Consider the following 20082-nt stretch of genomic DNA (forward strand, 5'->3'; position numbering starts at 1 on the left):
GCCCGCTAAGCCAGGGTACAATGTCTTGGATCCTATTACAACGCCATTGTCGCCGGGGTTTCAAGGGGAAGTTCACGCTAGAGAAGAGGATCTTCCAGGAGAGTGCGGGCCCGAGTAAGCCCGAAGCTCTCCACATTCCGATCCAAACGGCTTATTGGCCATCGACATACTGATTGGGCGGGATGCCCTGCTAGATCGAAATTGCCCATGCCATGTGGGTACGGGGAAGACGGCCTTCGAGATATGCTGGCGTCAGTTCGTAGCTGTTAAATAGACGAGCTTGTCTTGTTTGGATTGTGGCTGCTTACATTTTACTATTCCCTTATGGATTCAAAGTGCTGCAAGATGGCACTCTCCGACCCCTTAAGTCCCATGTAACAAAACCGCCGGCAACTACCTATAAAAGCGGGAATGTCGGCCCTGACTGTGACACACAGTCATTCACCAAGTCCCTGGCCTGCTGCTGCATTGCGCCAACGCAACGCCAAAGATGGCAAGCGGCTCAGGCAATGAGACTAGGTCTCAAGGGCCTGATATCCTACGCCTGAATCTATGCCTCATCGTATTCTCATCTCTCATCATAATGGCGCGTCTGTACGCTCGTTGCTTCATGACCAGGGCGTTTGGGGTTGATGACTTTTTGGCATTGATTGGCTTCGTGAGACCCCCTGTGGACTATTCCCACTCCATCAGCTCTGACATCCGTATGGTTTAGGCATTGACTGTCGCTATTTCCGCCATCGAGATCGCCCAAGTGCAAAATGGATCAGGCTCTACAATGAACACACTCACTCCCGCACAGTTAAAAGCTTTCTTCAATGTACGCGCCAATTCAATGCACACATGACCGGATTGGTCCTTGTCCCAGGCTAATAGAGAAAACCTCAAGCTTTTACCTGTTGAACAAATGCTATTTTTCCCAGCGCTCTGTTTCATCCGGCTGTCAATTCTAGCTTTTATTCCCCGTCTGCGTCGAGATCGTATGTCTTCCATCCTCTGCACTGCTGGTACAAACTGACATTCGAACTGCCGATAGGTCCATTCATGGGATTGATATGGGGCATCGGCGCTATTATCGTCTTGATAACTCTAGCAGCACTATTATTCTTCCTCCTGGAGTGTCAACCTATCGCGTACGTGTATCAGTTCCTATCGCTTTGCTTAGTTGGTCATCTAATGCTGTCACAGGGACCTATTTGATCGCATGAATAGTAATGGACATTGTGTCAGCCAAAAATCAGAGGCTCATTTGCTCTGGGCGCATGCTTTCATCGGGATTTTCATTGACGCTGCACTTTTCGGAACGCCAATCTGGGTTATTTACAAGAATATGAGGTTTGGTTCTCAGGCTATAAAAGTCATCCTCGTCTTCTGTGTTGGCTTAGTTGCCATTGTCGTTGGCATTATTCGACTTGGCTTCATGATGACAACTGATTTTGGTGTTGACACGTTAGTTACCTGCCTTGTCCTCTTCGCTGCCACTAACATTCTTATTAAAGTACTTACAAGATGGGCCGAGTTGCCATTTGGGTCTCAATTGAATTACACGTTGGACTCTGGTGCGGCAGCTTCCCTGCTCTTCAGCCTCTGATTCGCCTCGTTTCCTACCACGTCGGTCTCCGAAGTCACCTGTACAGTACAGACAAGACACCCGCTCGAGGAACTCGGACCGGAACTCGGCCTGGTGCAAGTCAATATATTAGGCAGCCCCATGTTGCTGACACCGACCCCGGGAGTGACGGGGCGAGCGCAAGAGCTATCGTCACAAGCGCCAACGCGACGACAGAATCTGTGGAGCTTGGGCATGTGGATAGCAAAGGCATTAATGTGAAGACTGACGTAACGGTGAGGATAGAAGATCAAGTTTACTCACGAGATAGGAGTAAAATGGAAACAACATGGGATGCTGTTTGATATAAGTAGTCAATTGTAGCATTATTGTTTCTTATTCAGAATAGATATCTTAAAGACTTATATTTTATAGTATGTTCATAAACTTCCGGTCCAGACGCTTGAAATTCTAAATAGAAGTTCCTCACAGGTATACGGTAAACCTGACTATTCACTTCTACCTCCTACGCTCCGACTTCCCGGATGCTCATAGTCATACGCTCATAATTAGCCGGCGTATCACTACCTCCAATCTGCCAAGTGTGGCCAAGCGCTCGAACACCGACAGAATTCAGGCTCCAAGTACCTGTAGAAGGTATACACGTCGGAGGCATACTAGAAGATCCGCTCGACACACAAGACATCGCCGGGACCGAGCACTCGATACCAAAGGGACCAGACAACTCGCAAGTCAGGAAAGCTGTCTGCAATGCAATCTGGGTATGGCAGGTCACAACAGTAGCAGGCTTGTTCAGTTCCTCGTTCGTCGCACCATAATAGCCACAGAGATACCAGCCGAGGTCATTTACGATCCTGCCTTGAGAGTCGATGGAATATTGTCGGGCTGAGGGATTGTCGTCCTCGGTGGCGGGGTCGAATACGGCCACGGTGCTGTCGCGGTCGTAAGTCTCGAGACTGTTACCTGCCACGGCGTTTGAGCCGGAAGCAAACATTGTGAAGGTAGGGATGGCTGCGGATGATGTTGTCTCAGCCACGGTGGTGGTGGCGTCGGTGGTGGTTGGCTCAGCAGTTGTAGTCTCCGTAGTGTAGTCCATGGTGGTTGTGGCTGCAGATGTCTCAATGGTGATGGATGAATCCGACGTTTCGGCCGAGGCAGTCGTCTTAGTTGAAGAGACGAATGCATCGGTAGACGATTCAACTACCGTGGAGGAGGTGGCTTCTACATCTTCAGTACTGGATGCATGAGAAGTGACCAATGAAGTCTCGGTGGAAGCCTCCGAAGTGACAGCAGAGGTGATAGCAGAAGTGGTTGTGGCTGAGACTAATTTTATCTCAGTATGTAATCAATCAAACACTGTCGTCAACGAATACTCACGAGGCTTGCAAGGGCTTGCGACAGCAGACCCAATGACCAATAAGCCCAACGCCACTCGCAAATGAATGATGAATTGCATTGTTGCAGATAACGAGTGACTGAAGTGAGTACAAGGGAAGGAATACAGAACTGAAAACACAACGCGTCTCATGCATCCTTTTATTATTGCGACTTCGGCAATTGGAAAGGGGTCTACGAGATATCAGTGAGCTAATAGACGCCATAATCAATAGTGATGTTTTTAGTGCAACGCCAGACCCAAGTTGTCGGTCCAGCTAAACGAATTCAGCATACAAGTCCCCTGGGCGTTGAGAATGCGAATGTTCAATTGGCTGCATTAGTGCCGTCAGTTGCTGCAATTTCCCGGCTTTAGTAGAAAAACCGGTGTTGAGGAACACGGAGAAAAAATGCTAAAGTGTTTGTTTTGACCGAGTGGCTCAGATCATCGTGCGGGATATATCAAACTTGTCAACCAAATGAAATGAATCTTTCTGACAGAGTGGAAAGTCTAATGTGTTATTTTCGCCGAGTGGCTTGGATGTATCTTGAATGAGTGTCACCTTGCTCAAGTGTTTCTGCTGTGGCGGGCGTCACTCAGTTCCTGCTGGTCGATGATGCCTTGATTGATCTCGTCCGTCAGGTGTCAGGCCAGATTCTGCGCGACAGTACTCAATCAGGCTGAAGCATAAACTCATCGCGGTCCCAAAATCTTAGTCATTTCACGGGTATATATTGCTGGCTCTGGCCCCGTGTCATTCCCAGCTGCTTCCGTCAACTCCACTCCTAAACATAAGTGAAATTCTTTGTCGACGATCGAGATGTATATCCCATCTCTTCTCCTTTCCATCCTTGGAGTAGTCTCCATTGCTTGTGCATTCCCCAGCCAAATCTCAAATCCGGAGCAGCTCCGAGGAAATAGCTCTGCATCGCAGAAGCTTGATGCAAATGCAGATGAAGACAGTCTTCGGTACCAGCCAGCCTTTTACTTTGACAAGGGGATCTGTAAAGGCGCCAAAAGGCCCATACCAGATGGTGGGGCTTGCGTTTCGAGATCTCTAGTATCCAAGAGAAAGGTCTACACGAGGAAGCGCTGCAACAACGGTTGGTGCGCATACATGTAAGTCCCAACGCCTAGTGCCCGCAAGTCCAAACTGACAGGACCAAGGTATGAGTACGAACTTGCATCGGGGTTCTTGTGTTACCGCAAACCCCGCTGGGAAAACATAGTGGTCTTTGTCAAGAACAACACCGTCCAGCACGTTGCAGCTTCAGAAAACGGAGTATACATTCGCAGGGACAAACCCCACCTACAAGAGGGCCATCCTCTGATGCTAAATTATGGGCCTGTTTCCCATCGGAGTGCTGTCTTTCGTTTTGCCAACAAGGGGCACGTGGAGAAAATTAGGAAGGATGTTGGGGAATGGGTTGTCGCAAATCTAGTTAATTGGGATGGGTCTCCTACACCAGCGCTGAACAAGAAGTTGTCAACTCATGACGCTCGGAGGAAAAAGGACCATTTGGCGGATGAGCACTTTACGGAGACTTTGTACGAGGCAGCCGGGGAATGTGTTCCTGGATTTGATTGTGAGAGTGGTGAAACGAAGGATATGCACAAGGAAAGGCAGAAGAAGAAAGTGAAGGCTAAGGACAAGGACAAGATTGAAGAGGAAGAGAAGGACTCAGATAAAAAGTTCGATATCAAGGAGACTGTAAAGGGTAAGAACAAACATGAAGCGGAAGAGAAGGACTCGGATAAAAAGTTCGATATCAAGGAGACTGTAAAGGGTAAGGACAAACATGAAGCGGAAGAGAAGGACCAAACGATTGAGAGAGGTAAGGATGAGGAGGACAAGAATGGCGAGAAGGACAAGGACAAGATTAAAGAGGAAGAGAAGGACTCGGATAAAAAGTTCAATATCAAGGAGACTGTAAAGGGTAAGGACAAACATGAAGCGGAAGAGAAGGACCAAACGATTGAGAGAGGTAAGGATGAGGAGGACAAGAATGGCGAGAAGCATAAGGATGATGGCAAGAAGGAGGAGAACCAATTTGACATCAAGAAGCAGAAGGACGAAGAGAAATAGATTCTACTGATAGGATTATCTATTGTTGTGAGCTGGAGCGGGTCGGTCAGTCAAACGGGGATACGGTCAAAGTCATGAACAGATAAGTTGCAAGGTCTCAGTAGGTCTATGGGACCCGGGTCAGAATTTATATATGAAATGCTTTTTTTTACCCAGGTCGCTGCACATCCTGCCTAACAAGCTTGTCTGCCCCCATCTTGGTGTTCGTCCTGATGATTGACAATCAGGTGGCCTGTTTGTGGGCCCAATCTCACAATTGTAGCTTGATACCCTGCATCTCACGATTGATCAACCTCGCCCAGGTCATAAAACAAGATAGACCTGTCTTGACTGGCCAATATATGCAATCCAGATTTCTATATTTCTGCAAAGCTTTGTAATTACTATGAGAAGCATACGCAACGCACGCGTGCTGTTTTGTGCCAGAACGAAGCCTATCTAAAAGGCTTATGACAATAGCCATTGATAGAGTAAGGACAAAGATCCGGTCTACAACACCACGATCGGTAGAACTATCTACTGCACATTCCACTTCCCCAGTTTGATCATTTATGGCGAGACTCGATTCAACGTGCAAGGCGCGTGATGTGAGCCATCAGATGTGGGGTCTATCAACTCAATGCAACAGACCACTTCAAGTCTTGGCTGATCACGATTTCACACTCTTCGGTTCTCGCCGAGGCTTCCCCCGCATTCCCTCTCCACTCCTCATTCGTGGAAACGTGCCCCCTGTTCAATCTTAACACTAATCTATTCCCCATCAGGTAATCCGATCATCTCATCACGTTAGGCTTATAAGTGTACTTTGTGACTTCGCATTACTATCTCTGGAAATATGTTGAATGAGGGGAAGGTCGTCTTTTGCGTCACGTTCTTCATCAGCTGACGATGTTATAAAAGTCACCTTCTCCTCAATATCAATACAGTTCCTCTCCTCTTCCCATCACTACCTATTGTTGGTACTTGACTTCCAACTTCCGCCATGTCAATGAAAGCAGTGCGTTTCCACGGACAGCAGGATGTCCGGCTAGAGGAGATTCCCCTCCCCTCTCTCGAGCCAAACTCGGTCCGTATCGCTCCTAAATTCTGCGGAATCTGCGGGACAGACGTGCATGAATATCTCGGTGGCAATAACCTCATCCCCAAGCCTGGCACCCCGCACGGCATCACCGGGGAGACATCGCCCCTCACTCTGGGTCATGAGTTCAGCGGCGTTGTCGAGGAAGTGGGGAGTGAGGTTACGCGCCTCCAGAAGGGAGATCGCGTTTGCGTTCAGCCGATTATTTACGATAATGAATGTCGTTCATGCAAGCGCGGTCTTGTCAATTGTTGTGACAAGAATGGGTTTATCGGGCTGAGTGGTTGGGGAGGCGGTCTCTGTGAAACGACAGTTGTTCCGCAAGATGCTGTGAAGAAGTTGCCTGATAACGTTTCTCTTGAGGTTGGAGCGCTTGTTGAACCGCTTGCCGTCGGATGGCACGCGATCAAGATCTCGCCATATCAAGAAGGTGATTCAGCGTTTGTCGTTGGTGGCGGACCAATTGGACTCGCTGTTGTGCAGGCGCTTATTGGCAGAGGATGCAAGAACATTATTCTCAGCGAGGTCAGCTCCAAGCGTCGAGAGTTTGCAAGGAAATTCGGCGCTCATCATGTGTTTGACCCAACCAAGGACGACATCGTGGCTGAAGTCAAGAAATTGACCGACGGTTTGGGCGCAGACGTTGGTTTCGACGCAGCTGGATCCCAGCATGCCATCGATGCAGCTTTCGATTGTCTCAAGGCTAGAGCAGTACTCGTCAACATCGCTGTTTGGGAAAAGAGGGCTCAATTGAACATGAATCAGATCGTGTTTCGTGAAAGATCATACGTTGGATGGTAAGTTCCCTTCGTCTTTATTGAAGCAAATCTAACTTTAATAGCGCCACGTATGCTCTTGGTGATTTTGAAGAGGTCATTGATGCGCTGTCGAGTGGCAAGATTACGCCTGAGGGGATGATTACAAAGGTTATCAAGATGGATAAGGTTGTGGAGGAGGGGTTCCAGACGCTTATCAATGATAAGGATAATCATGTTAAGATTTTGGTTGATGTCAGTGCTGGTGTATAAGAACGGAGATGGGCCGTTACAAAGTATGTAGATTAGTTGGCGAGGAGTTGAGTCCGAATTCTGATGACTATCATTATGCTAGCCCCAGCTGGGTCCGTTCGCCATTCCACTGTACAGATCTATCCCAACATCCCCCAGCATCCAATCCATATACCCATCAGGACTCACCATGCCAGGAATGCCGTATGGGTCTGGTGTTTCCTGCTGCAATTCAGAGCTTCCAGCCTGCACGGGCGCCTTATCCGGTGTAGCCATTCTTCTAGCAAGATGAAAACCCGGGTCCAGCTGCTGCATCTCCCGTACATAACGAGCCTTGACAATGAGTCTCTGGATCGGCCTCCATAGATTTCCCCTCTTACCCCTTTCATTCATACTCCATCGATTGTGGACCGTGTTAGTGAACTCCCATGCTCGATCATATTCCGCTGACGCTGGACGAGAACAAATCTCGGAGAGTACAAATATGACTGCGTGCCACTGGATATGCGCTTTAGAGTGCCACGTCCACTTCGAGATACCGCTATTTGTCATAATAAAAATTGACAGTTCAAATACTTCCATAGAAATGGAAAATAGTCTGTCTCGAACGATCGTCGAGGTGTATGCTTCTTTTTGTTTCCTCGAGAAGTCAACGATGAGCCCCGTGTGGGGAACGATGAGTCGGGCGACCTTCGTTGTGAACAGCATGAACGGTACGGATTCATCACAGTAACGCTCCTCTAATTGGTTCTGGAGTTATTGAACGATTTGTTCACCATCAGCTTGTGCTGCAGTCGTTGTTGAGCTTGGAATCGGTGATGCATATCCAACCTTCCAGCCAGCTTTAGTCATCTCACAACGGATTAGACAGAACGTCATCTGAGTGTATCCTTCATGCTCTTTAGGGGCTTCTGTCATATGGGGGGTGATATCGCTGTCGTTGATGTTGAGGGGGAAGCTTTGTGTCAAACATGTCGCCCCGCACTATAGGTTTGTATCCATGAAACTCTGAGGATCGCATGTCTAGTAGACAGATATGCCACCAAAGCCGACGCCTGAGTTCGGTATCGAATGGCTTGAGACCAAAACTTGTTCCATCACGATGCAGACCCATAGCTTGGGCGATGTGAAATATAAGCGACGTTAAAGACCATGTCGTTCTAGAGTCGTCTTCGTTCCGTAGGCCCGATAGCAATAACACAGCGGCTTGGAGGAGGACAAGGCTTTGCGTGTTCAGCAAGCTGGCACGGACCAAAGATTGCTCGATAACAAAGCGGAATTTGATTAGCGAGGTAGAACGCAACTCCCCGAGGACGCTTTTGCACTGGCCTTCATCCATGCTTATGACTGACGAGTAGTAGATGGCAAATAGCAAGGCCCTGCATTTCTATCGAATGTCTCTAGTGACACGATAGAATCCCAAAACCACTGCTCTGTGGTTGGCATATGGAAGATATGCACCAGTGGAAGGACATTCTGGATGAAGATGTTCAAGAGAGTGACTGATAGGTGCATGGGTGGATGATAGCTCAGAAGGGAATGACAGAGGGAACGAAACCCAAAGACCGAAGCACTTATCCCAATAGGTGACGCCACCTCTGGCATGGGTCCATATGCATCAGTAGGGTTGTTAGCATCATCTTCAAACAGAGAGTCGTGTAGCATGTCGCGCAATTCTTCGATCTGAATAACAAATAAATCAGCAACCATGGTAGATGTATAATAAGGTTACAGTATTAACCTCGTTTCCTAGATTGGCCCACAAAATGTTACTAACGTAGTAGCTCTTACTATCATTTATCATCAGGCAACCAAGTTGTTGGTTGGTGGAAGCATTATGAACAGCGCCATCTTCTCCCGACAGAGAGTTCCATGCAGCACCCCGATGTGGTTAAATTTCTTCTACATCTATATTATCTCCAGATGGAGCGGCATCGGTTGTGGCCTCGACCTGACTTGTGAGTTCCTTAATGGTGTTTTCCAGTCACTGGAGCCGATCGACGAGACGGGTATCCAGCGTTCGAGTAGACTTCTTGGCAGCTCTACCACGACCAGCGGGGTATGAGCAATTGAGTTTGACGCGCAGGCAATTGGAGCAGGGCTTCTGGCGATCACATTTCACTTTTCGATAGCGGCAATAGGTGCAGCTGCGTAGAGGAAGTGGGTCGGAGGGAGTTGGCACGGGAGAGTCTGAGGTGGAACTCATTTTGACGTTTTCAGTAGTGGATGAAGCTGTCGGGGCCCTCGGAGGGGAGCTCGTTGAGACTGAAGAGGCCATGAATAGAGATTGGACTGTTGGGAGAATTAGAATGGCGAGGCTGAGATGATGACCTAACATGCCACTCACTGCCGGTATCAGCGGCCCCCATTGCCCATTAGCTGGACAGTTCCTCTTTGCATGTAAGTAGCATTAACTCAAACCACCGATGGAACTTCGGGACTGGCGACTTTAGGGACCTCATCTCCGAGCATCAACTATTGGCCATCAATCATCGGCATTGCACTGACTGGCTTTGGTTTCACAACCATCTTCCAACCTGCACTTGGCTACCTCATCGTTACGTTCACTCTTTACAGCGAAAGTGCAGTTGCAGCCAATACCTTTATGCGGTCCATGTTCTCGGGCGCATTTCCTTTGTTCATCATCCCTATGTATCACAGACTTGGAGTGGACTGGGGAACAACCGTCTTTGGTTGCATTGCTGCGACGCTGATCCCTGTTCCGTATCTGTTCTTCGTTTGGGGGAAGAGGATCAGAGGTAGAGGCAAGTGGAGCAAGGGCAGCGTTTAGCTGCAGCATGCTTGACTTTTCTTTCAATCATGAGCTTGCATATAAGCTTATGCAAGCTAGATACTGTGGTCTCATACACTCGTGGCGTATCAATCAGGACGATTGGAAGGTCTGACCGGGAGACCTATAAGCACTGCATTGAAATACTCATTAGTCAGCACTGCAGTTGGCAAGAAACCCTTTGGTTGGATCTGTTTATCACCTGTTTAAACCCCAAAATCTAGTTCAATGCTCACATATAGTTGTTCCTCCAACTTCTGTTCACTGATTTGTACGTGTTGTTCACAGTTTCAACTGAATATTCAGTTGCCAAAGGTTAAAACGCCATGAACAACTATTTAACGAATATATGTAATGATTCCTATAAAATCTGATGCCGCATGAGATCATGTGCTTTGCTAATTAACAGATCTTACGAAATCTACTGCCGGCAAGTTCTAAACCAAGAGTTCCATCAGTTACAAGACCAGGACAATCATTCTAAATATCAGCTTTCTTACCAAACGCTTTAACCATGGAATTCATCGCTATGGCACATATAGCAGAGGGATATATATAAGGGTTAAAAAAGCCTTAATTTCTCTTATATAATAGGGGAAGCTATACTATATATATATATATAAAAGCGCTAATCCTTATTAAGTAAGCTAAACTAATTAAAGCTACCCTATTTTTTAATATACCCCTTAATTAAAGCTATAATATTTAAAAAAGGCTTTAAGTAATTATATTATATATAATAAAATATAAAGTAAATATTAAAAGTATTATTATAGTACTTAGTAATAAAAAATAATTATAAAAACTCTTTTAGCCTTTAAATTACTTTTAAAAAAGTATAAATAATCTTTTTTTATTTTATAAAATAAGACTTTTTTTTTTTATTTTTTTATTAAAATAATAAGTTATTTCTTAATATAGTTTTTAAGTATCTTAACTTCTATTCTTTAATACCTTTTTTAGCTTATAACTCTTTTTTTTATACTCTTTTTTATTATATAATACCTTTTTTTATATTTTATATTTAACTTAATTAATATTAAGTAAGAACTTATAATAGCTTTTAAGCCTTTTATAAAAGTAAGTTACTTACTATAGCTATAGTATTAGCTAATAAAAAGAGTAAGCTTACTTAATTTAAAAGTAAATACTTTATATTACTCCTTTTCCCTTTACTAACTTTATTCCTTATTTTAATTATACTTAAAAGGAAAAAGCTTATTTATTATTATATTAAATAATAAGTTTAAATAAGCTTATTTTTCCTTTTTACCTTTTAGTATACTTTAATTTATATAAAATAATTTTTATAAGGCTAATTATTTAAATTAAAAAGAAAATAATCTTTCTTTTTATAATTATAATAACTATTTAAAGATTATTAACTCTAATTTACTTTTTATTATAGTCTTTATTAATAACTATTATAAGCTTTTTTACTTTAGTTATATTTATTTTTATATTATTAATAAAAGTAAATTTAAGTATTATAAAGTTAATTTAGATTATTATATAAAATACTATACTTTTTATAAAAGTAATAGTTATATTTATAATCTTATATATATACTTTATAATAATTAATTCTAGTAACTAGCTAACTTTAAAATAGTTTTAATATAATTAAACTTTTTATATATATTTTAAAGAAAAATCTTTAAAATAATAAAAAAACTATAAGTCTTATACTATATATTTTTACTACTTTTATATTTAACTAACTTTTATTATAAGTAATTTCTAATACTTATATTATATTATACTTTACTTTAGATTTTTTATATAATAAAGATATTATAGGATTTTTTTTTACTTATAACTAGGCTAAAAGCCCCCTTTATATAATTAGTAAAGTATTAGTTTAAGAGTTAGAGTAAGGTTTAGCTAAAGCTAATACTAATACCTAGCCTTAAGGTAAGTCTTTAGCTAATTAAAAAGAAGCTATTTATAAGCTTATATATTTAATACTTTACTTTAAGCTTAGGTAATATAAGTTATAGCTATTATTTTTTAAGTTCTATTTATTACTTTATTTAAGCTTTTAAGACTTAGTAAGTAATAGTAATTCTTAAGTAATAGAATATAATAATATTATTAAGTAGTAATATAGTATATAGTTTAAGTCTTACTATATAGATAAATAAAATTATATTTACCTATTTATTATAGTACTTAATTTTTTATAACTTTAATTCTTATTATATTTAAAGAGGCTTTAAAGTACTTAAAGTATTACCTTAATAAAGCTTTTATAAGTCTATTTATAGGTATATCCCCTATAAGGAAATAAATAATCTTAAATAATCCTTTTTAATATTCTTATTTTAGCTAAAGGTTATAAATATTAATATAATATAAATAAGTATTTATTTATATACTTTTTAATATAATTAAATATATAGTCTATTAATTATTATAATATATATTTTAAAAAGCTTTTAAATTAAAGTATATTTTTTTAAAAAGGTATTTAAAAGCTATTAATTCCTTAGCTATTTATATTAAAAAAAGTAGCTTTACCTTTATTATAAAAGTAATAACTATAGCTTAGTAAAAGGCCTTTTAAATAATTAGTCCTTTAAAAAGAGTAATTAAATAGCCTTATAAAGACCTTTTTATATTTTTATTATCTATAAAAGATATATTACTAGCTATTTATAATACTTAAAGCTTATTATTATCTCTATATTAAAGTATAAATTGCCTTATTAAATATAAATAATATAGTATTTAATTAGTAGCTTTATAATACTTTTTTAAAAGGTTTATAAAGTATTTTAATAAAAAAGAAGCTATAAAGACTATATTAAAGTATATTATAATTACTATATAGAGAATTAATTTAATCCTTTTTTAATATAAAAGTACTTTTCTTTTAATAGCTTAGCTTAAGTTTTAATAAAAAAAGGTAATTAGAATTAATATTAAAAATTAAAAGACCTTATTATATACTTTAAATTAAATATAAATCTTTTTAATATAGGAATTATAGCTAAAGTAGATCTTTTATATTTAGTAATTATAAACTATCTTTATATTAAAAAACTACTTTATATTACCCTTTTTACTAAGCTTAAATCTTTTCTTAAGGCTATTTACTATAAGTAAAGCTTATAATAAGGTATTTCTATAATATAAAATAAGAATATTATTTATAAAAAAGACTAAAAAAATATCTTACTTTATAAAGTAATAGAAGCAAGGCTTTTCTTTACTAGCTTTAAGACCTAGTTTTTTAAGTATTACTATAAAAGTCTTAAACTATAATTAAAGTAAATCCTTAAAGCTATATAGTATATAATTAAGCTTTATATATATTTTAATAACCTTAAATCTTAAAAGAAGCTTATATATAACTAGTATATTATACTTACTATATTTAATATTAATAAAAGCATTTATTATATCTAGTTATATAATTTTTAAGTTAAATTAAGTAGCTAAGGCTATAATTAAGTAAAAAGAATATATTATAAGAGTAACTATATATATATTTTTTATTATAATTATAAGTTATAAGTTACCTTTTATATAAATATATATTTTATATTTCTTAAAGTAATTATTTTTATTAAATTTATAAGTATAAACTTACTTTAAAAGTAGTATTTTTAATTAAGCTATTAATTATTAAATCTATCTTTATATATACTTTAAGTATAGCTTATTAACTTCTACTTACTCTATTAATTAAAATTAATTACTTAGTATATAATTTTATTACTTTTTATATATTACTAATAGAAGCAGAAAGTTATTTTTATAAAGATTCTTTTTTAAGGTTTTTAAATTTAATATAATATAAATAGCTAGTTTAAATACTTAGTATATATATTAATAAGTATATATTATACTTATAAAGAAAAAGAAAGCTATTTTAGTATTATTATTAAGCTTTTATATATTTTTATAGTAATTAGTTATAAAAAAGCTATAAAATGCCTATTATAAGTATAAATAAGTAGTTAAACCTGTAGTTACTATATTTTAATTATTTTATATTATAAGTTACTATACTTAAGCTATTATTCTTAATCTTAAATATATTATTATTTTAGTCTAAGGTATAAAAGCTTTTTATAAAAGTAATAATAGTAATATTATATTTTAGCTACTTTAATTATTATATATTACTAGTTATAGTACTTTATTAAACTTTATTACTAAGTTTTATATTTACTATCTTTAATTATTATTTTAGTTATTTATTTTATTATTCTTAAACTATTAAAGAAATAATATAAATATATCCTCTTTTTTATAGCTAGCTATAATAATTATATTACCTATTAGTATTTCTAGTAATTATAGTAATAACTCTAGGCTTTAAAGTACTTTTTATATACCTTTAAGGGCTTCTAGCTTAATCTATAGTTATATACTTAGTAACTTATTTACTTTAACTATTATAAAGCTTTTAAATATTATATTAGTATTTATAATACTTTTATTATCTCCTTTAGCTTTAAGCTTACTTAGCTCTAGTATTACTTTTAAGGTCTAAAATCTATTAATACTTTAAATTAGTATATATTAATTTTAATACTTATTAGCACTTTTTATAAAAGTAACTATACTTTTTTTAATTACCTTTACTTCTAAGTTTAGGCTCTTAAAATATATAACTTAAATAGGTTTATTTAGTAAATTAACTTTATTATTATCTTTTTTTAAGTTAAGGATTTATACTTTAAATACCCTTTTTAAAAGCTTTTTTATATACTCTTTCTTTAATTAATAAAAGATATATTTATTAAACCTAATATTTTAAGTAACTATTACCTTTTTAAATTAAAGTATTTATATTTAATATATATTATATACTATATAGCTTATTAAATACTTAATATAACTTTTAGGGCTTATTTTAAATGCCTTTTTATATATCTTAGCTTCCCTATCTTAATTTAATAAATAAGCTTAGTAGCTATAGGCTTATATATCGCTTTAATTAAGTCTTAGGTTTACTATATACTCTCTTATTTATAATAGCACTTTATACTTAAATTAATTTTATAATATTTTTATAAAAATTTACTATCTTTTAATTACTTTTAAATTTATATTAAGTAAAAAAGTAGCAGTTTATATACTTTCTAGCTATAAAGAATAAAGTAGCTATATTTTATTAAGTATTATATTTAATTTCTCTAATACTTCTTTCTTTACTTATTCTATCTTACTATTAAGTTCTTTTATATAAAGTAATATAAGCTTTATATTTATACCTTTAAATTATATCTATTATAAGAAGTTAGTATTACTTAATATATAAATTATAATAGGCTTATTATTATTATATATTTTATAAATAACTAGTCTAAACTAGTATTTTACTTAATATTTAAACTAAAATAGTATATTAAAGACTATTAATTTTCTTTTACTTTTTAATAAAATAGTATATAGCTAGCTACTAAATTTATTTTTTATTACTAATAAGTAATTTAAGCTATTATACCCTATTTTATATTTTTAAAGATTTTAATAAATCCTTTAAAAAGGTCTTAAAAAGCGATCTTTTAATAAGTAATAACTAATAACTTATATTATATATATTTAAATATAGGTCTTATAGTTAATATATACTATTTTAGTAATTTATATATTTTTTCCCCTATTTATAAGCTTTTTAAGCGCTTTTTTTTTAAAGTGCCTTAATCTTATATACTATAAGGCATTACTACTATTATAAGCCTTCCTTTTATTTCTTAATAGTTTCCTTACTCTAAAAGTAAAAAAATATATTATATTTACTTTATTATATTAAAAAACTACTTTATTACTAATTAAAATTATGCTTTTAAGTATTAGGTAGTTAATAAATAAATAGGCTAAAATAGACTTAAATTAAAATATTAAAATATTATACTTATATTATAATTATAAAAAGATTATACTTTTTAAAAAGTTTCTTTATTTTAAAGAGCAGTTAAACCCTAAATACTATACTTTTAATAATTATAAAAAGGCTTTTAATATAATATTTATATAAAATCCTTTAATAATAATAATATTACTTAAAGTAAGTAACTAGGTTTTTATTTCTACTAAGCTATTTAAGATCTTTTAAATTACTTTAATTCTTTTTCTTAAAATTAAGAATCTTATATTCCCTACTTTTATATAGTTACTATTTATTAAAATAAAAAAACCTTTTTTAAGTAAAATAATTATATTTACTAAGTAAGTAATACTATAAATATTTAATAAAGTGCTTTATATAAATAAGTAAAAGGGTTTCTTATAAGTAATATAAAGCTATATATTATACTTAGCCTTAGCTAAGATATTAAGTAATAAGATAAAATTTATTAAGTTACTAAAATAAATAAATAAACCCTAGTTTCTTTAAGCTAGTAAGCTTCCTTTATTACTATTTCTTATAACTTTTAGCTTAAGCTATTTCTAAAAGGGCTTATTAAGCTCTTTATAGATTTACTTAAGCTTATTATTAAAAGGTTTTTTAATATAATAAAGCGTTATATTAGTAATTATATAAATAAAAAGGGTATATTCTTTAGCCTTTTACTAATAGTTATTTTACTTATAAAAGCAATTATTATATTTCATTAGCTTATTTATATAATTATTAAAGGTTATATAAACTAAATAGCTTTTATTAAATAGGTTTTTTCTAATAACTATATATAACTTACTAGCTAGCTTTATAAAAGAGGTTTTTTTATTAATTTTCTTTTTCTTAAAAAGCGTATTTTATTTAGTTTCTGCCTATAAAGGGGCTATCCTTTTTTTAATTACTTTTAAAAAGTAATTAACTTTTAGGTTTCTTAAGATCTTAAAGATATAATAGGTCTAGTTTATATATAAGCTTCTTATTATTATAGTAATTACTATTTAAGGCTTTATTAAGCTTTAAAAGTATTATTAAAGACTTTAAAATATTTTTAAGTAATCTCCTTAATTATAGTTATTATACTTAATACTAGATCCTTTTTTAAGCCTTAAAGTAGCTAGTAAATTATATAGCTCTTTAAGTAATTTTCTTTAACTTAAGTAAATATAGAAAATAAAATATTTAATTTAATACTCTTTATAATATAAGCTAGGATTTATAAGTATTTATTAATATATTACTTATATTATCTTTAAATATATTATAATCCTAGAAAGAATATTTTATAAAAAATCTTTAAATTAGTTATAAAAGGTTTAAAAGGCAGTTTTTCTTTAATTTTAGTAATAGCTACCTTATTTTTATACTCTATAAGCTTCCTTTTAATAAAAGTATTAAAGTTTTTAATTATAGGTTCTTATAACTTATTAAAAGCTTTATTAGTATACTTAAAGTTAATTTATAGCTATATTTTATATACTTTAGCTTATAATTTAATTACCTAAATCTATAAAATCTAGTTATTTAAACTATAAAGGATTATATAAATAGAAATATATAAAGCACTTTACTTATTAATAGTTATACTTTATAAGCTTAGTAATTCTTTTAAGTATATTAGTTTTATAAAATAAGATAAATAAATATATATTAAATAATATAATAAAGTTATTAAGTCTTATACTTACTTAAGCTTATAACTATAGTATATATAATAAAGGGATATATATAAGGGTTAAAAGAGCCTTGATTTCTCTTATATAATAAGGGAAGCTATGCTATATATATATAAGAGGAGCGCTAATCCTTATTAGGTAAGCTAGACCGATCAGGGCTACCCTATCTTTTAACAATCGCTAAGGCTAGCCACGAGGCAGAAATCCGAGAGCGACTCCACGCATTAGACTACGAAGTTCATGCTCTGAAGTTAGGCAGCGGATCATTGGCGCGCAAGTTTGGCCTAAACGAATACCTTGAAAACGATGCGGGATCTTTCTTAACGGTCTCGGAATCGCTAGAGGACGGAGAGATTCTGGAATATCCTTACATCGACTATTGGCCTGCTGCTCGTAAACAAGGTGAGATTCAACGACGAACCAAGGTCTTGGAGAATGGAATTCGTACTATGAAGTGGAGTCTTGGGCTCCCGGATACGATGTCCAACCCAGTTTCCTCAGGCTTGATCGACGCAGTCAACCCTGTCCCGCCTGAAGATACTTACTGTTTAGCCCCTCAGTTTGAAGCATTGTTAGATGACCTTCAAAACTCCGGGATGATCGAAAAGAACAAGCGGCTGTACTACACCAGCACGGCCGCAGACCCAAAGCAGCAAAGGGAGAACGAAACCATGATGGCTTTCCATTTCAGACGCTACGAGAATCCGGATATAGCTGGAACTATTCCTGACCTCAACCCCAAGTTGCGAGTTGGCAAAAGAAAAGTCAATCCGCATCCCTCTCATTCTATCAAGCACTCTATTCTCAGAGACCTTATCCATGACGCTAACCGTAACATCAGGAATGTTGCCTGCAGTCTATACCTTCGCCGCGAGTGCAAGACAATGTATACATACAATTTCAACGAGCTTGAAGCGGACATGTTCTACGACTGGCAATGGCTTCGTTCTCTCCAACCAGGAGATGTTCTTTCCGGGGACATTGAGGTCCTTTGTATACGAAATCAAATGGTTCTCGATATGATCGACAACAGAGAAGACCGCATCTTTGAGGATCGCGCTGTACTTTGGCCTTCCATTGTCTTTGAGCGTCTGAAGCCTGATTTTCGAGAAATTGAAAAGACTGGATTCCGCGTCTTAGCGTGGCGATTGTGCAAGGTAGATGGGGTTGTACCCTTGTGGTTGGATAGACATGGCTTCTGGATTTCTGGCGTACCCGTCCATGGAAGACGCTGAAGGTTCTTTGCCATAGACTTGTTGTTCACCTTGAGCAAGTAGACATTATATAGAAGGATCTCATTTGTTGTAAAACTTTATTTATTCCCCATGCTTTGCTCATCGCGAAATTCATCTAGTGATATATAATGGTGACGCAATTTTTAAAGGCACACAGGCGCTAGTAAGGGCGAGTCCACTCTAAGCTAACAGCGAGCAATAACTCCAAAGGTCTAGAGGTGGAACCCAACTAACGAACTTTGGACATCGTCAATGTCCGGACACGAAACTACATCCGAAGAAGAAGACTCTTCTTGCCGCGCGGGAAAGAAATGAATAAAAATTGACGTAACAGGTGAAGACTAAGTTTTTACATGGAATCTTCCATCTCAATCACTCCTTATATATAAGCTGGCGGCATAACTACAACAACGGAGCTCAGATACCTTAAATGCAACCGTTGGGAAAACAGCATCAGAGTCTGTAGTTATTTTGGGCCTTTAGTTCCCTACTTATATCCCTTTCAACACAACCCACTTACACGATGACTTCACTAAATACACTAACACAACCCTCAAAAATGGGCGACACGACTCACTGCAACGACCTAAAATGCCTCCCCCTCGCCCCTAAGCTCTGGATCAAACTCATCAAACTCATTCCCGAAACCGGCTCCTATACAGTCATGATCAGAGCTGAGCCTGGGGGTGTTCTACCTCGTCATCGACACGTCAAGAGTGCCGAGATCTCCATCTTGAAGGAAAACGGAGATCATCCGCAGGCTGGGTACTTTGAGAAGGGAGATTATGTTTCGGAGCATGAGGGTTCACAGCACGATCCGCTTGTGTTCGAGGTGGAAACTGAGATGTTAATGATTAGCGAGGGAGCGTCGATGTTTCTGGATGATGATGGAAATGACCTTTATGCAATGGATGTTCCGATGCTTCAGAATCTTGCGGCTTCTGCAAAATGATCTTTTAAAGACCTCAGGAAAGCGCTCTGCCTTCGCTAAAACAGATGTTAATTCTACCCTTACCAAGTTGCTGGGTTATTTCTGGGTCCGCTGGTATCATACGACTGGCTTTAGGAATAGCTGGAAGGGAAATAGGTAGCAAATTTAGACTGGGCTAGGCCGTCTCGACTTCGGACATCGTCTCACCATCAATTCAGCGGCCCTTGTAGACCCCTTCCCGTACAATGCCATGCACAAGGGTTTCTATCACGGCTTGTGACCCAGACCAACTTACATTAATCCGACGCTGCTGTAACATTGAAATATCAGCTATACCCCAAATGGGAGGAAATGTCTTTCAGCTAGGTGGGTCAGTGTGTAGATACCCTGCCATAACATGGCCTTCTCTCCAAATTCAGAGCCAACATGCATATTTGAGAACCAACATGCAGAACTTGAAACCTAAAGAGATAAGT

At 36.5% G+C, this 20082-nt stretch overlaps 5 protein-coding genes across 5 annotated transcripts; 4 read left to right on the forward strand and 1 right to left on the reverse strand.

Annotated features, from left to right (window-relative positions):
• Positions 1–2075: 2075 nt before the first annotated feature.
• J7337_010320 (uncharacterized protein) lies at positions 2076–2666 on the reverse strand (the record flags this gene model as incomplete). Its single annotated transcript, XM_044827905.1, has 2 exons — positions 2076–2197; positions 2249–2666. 2 exons carry the CDS (start codon positions 2664–2666, stop codon positions 2076–2078), a joined length of 540 nt encoding a protein of 179 aa, XP_044676459.1.
• A 1099-nt stretch (positions 2667–3765) lies between these two features.
• J7337_010321 (uncharacterized protein) lies at positions 3766–5031 on the forward strand (the record flags this gene model as incomplete). Its single annotated transcript, XM_044827906.1, has 2 exons — positions 3766–4048; positions 4175–5031. 2 exons carry the CDS (start codon positions 3766–3768, stop codon positions 5029–5031), a joined length of 1140 nt encoding a protein of 379 aa, XP_044676460.1.
• A 982-nt stretch (positions 5032–6013) lies between these two features.
• Positions 6014–7137, forward strand: J7337_010322 (uncharacterized protein; the record flags this gene model as incomplete). The annotated part of the gene is made up of 2 exons (XM_044827907.1): positions 6014–6906; positions 6951–7137. 2 exons carry the CDS (start codon positions 6014–6016, stop codon positions 7135–7137), a joined length of 1080 nt encoding a protein of 359 aa, XP_044676461.1.
• A 10782-nt stretch (positions 7138–17919) lies between these two features.
• J7337_010323 (uncharacterized protein) lies at positions 17920–18728 on the forward strand (the record flags this gene model as incomplete). The annotated part of the gene is made up of 2 exons (XM_044827908.1): positions 17920–18597; positions 18630–18728. 2 exons carry the CDS (start codon positions 17920–17922, stop codon positions 18726–18728), a joined length of 777 nt encoding a protein of 258 aa, XP_044676462.1.
• A 506-nt stretch (positions 18729–19234) lies between these two features.
• J7337_010324 (uncharacterized protein) lies at positions 19235–19627 on the forward strand (the record flags this gene model as incomplete). The annotated part of the gene is given in 2 exon segments (XM_044827909.1): positions 19235–19521; positions 19534–19627. The coding sequence occupies 2 exon segments, from the start codon at positions 19235–19237 to the stop codon at positions 19625–19627; spliced, it is 381 nt and encodes a 126-aa protein (XP_044676463.1).
• Between the last annotated feature and the right edge of the window lie 455 nt (positions 19628–20082).

Source organism: Fusarium musae, chromosome 8 (genome assembly GCF_019915245.1).
Source record: "Fusarium musae strain F31 chromosome 8, whole genome shotgun sequence".
NCBI lineage: Eukaryota > Fungi > Ascomycota > Sordariomycetes > Hypocreales > Nectriaceae > Fusarium > Fusarium musae.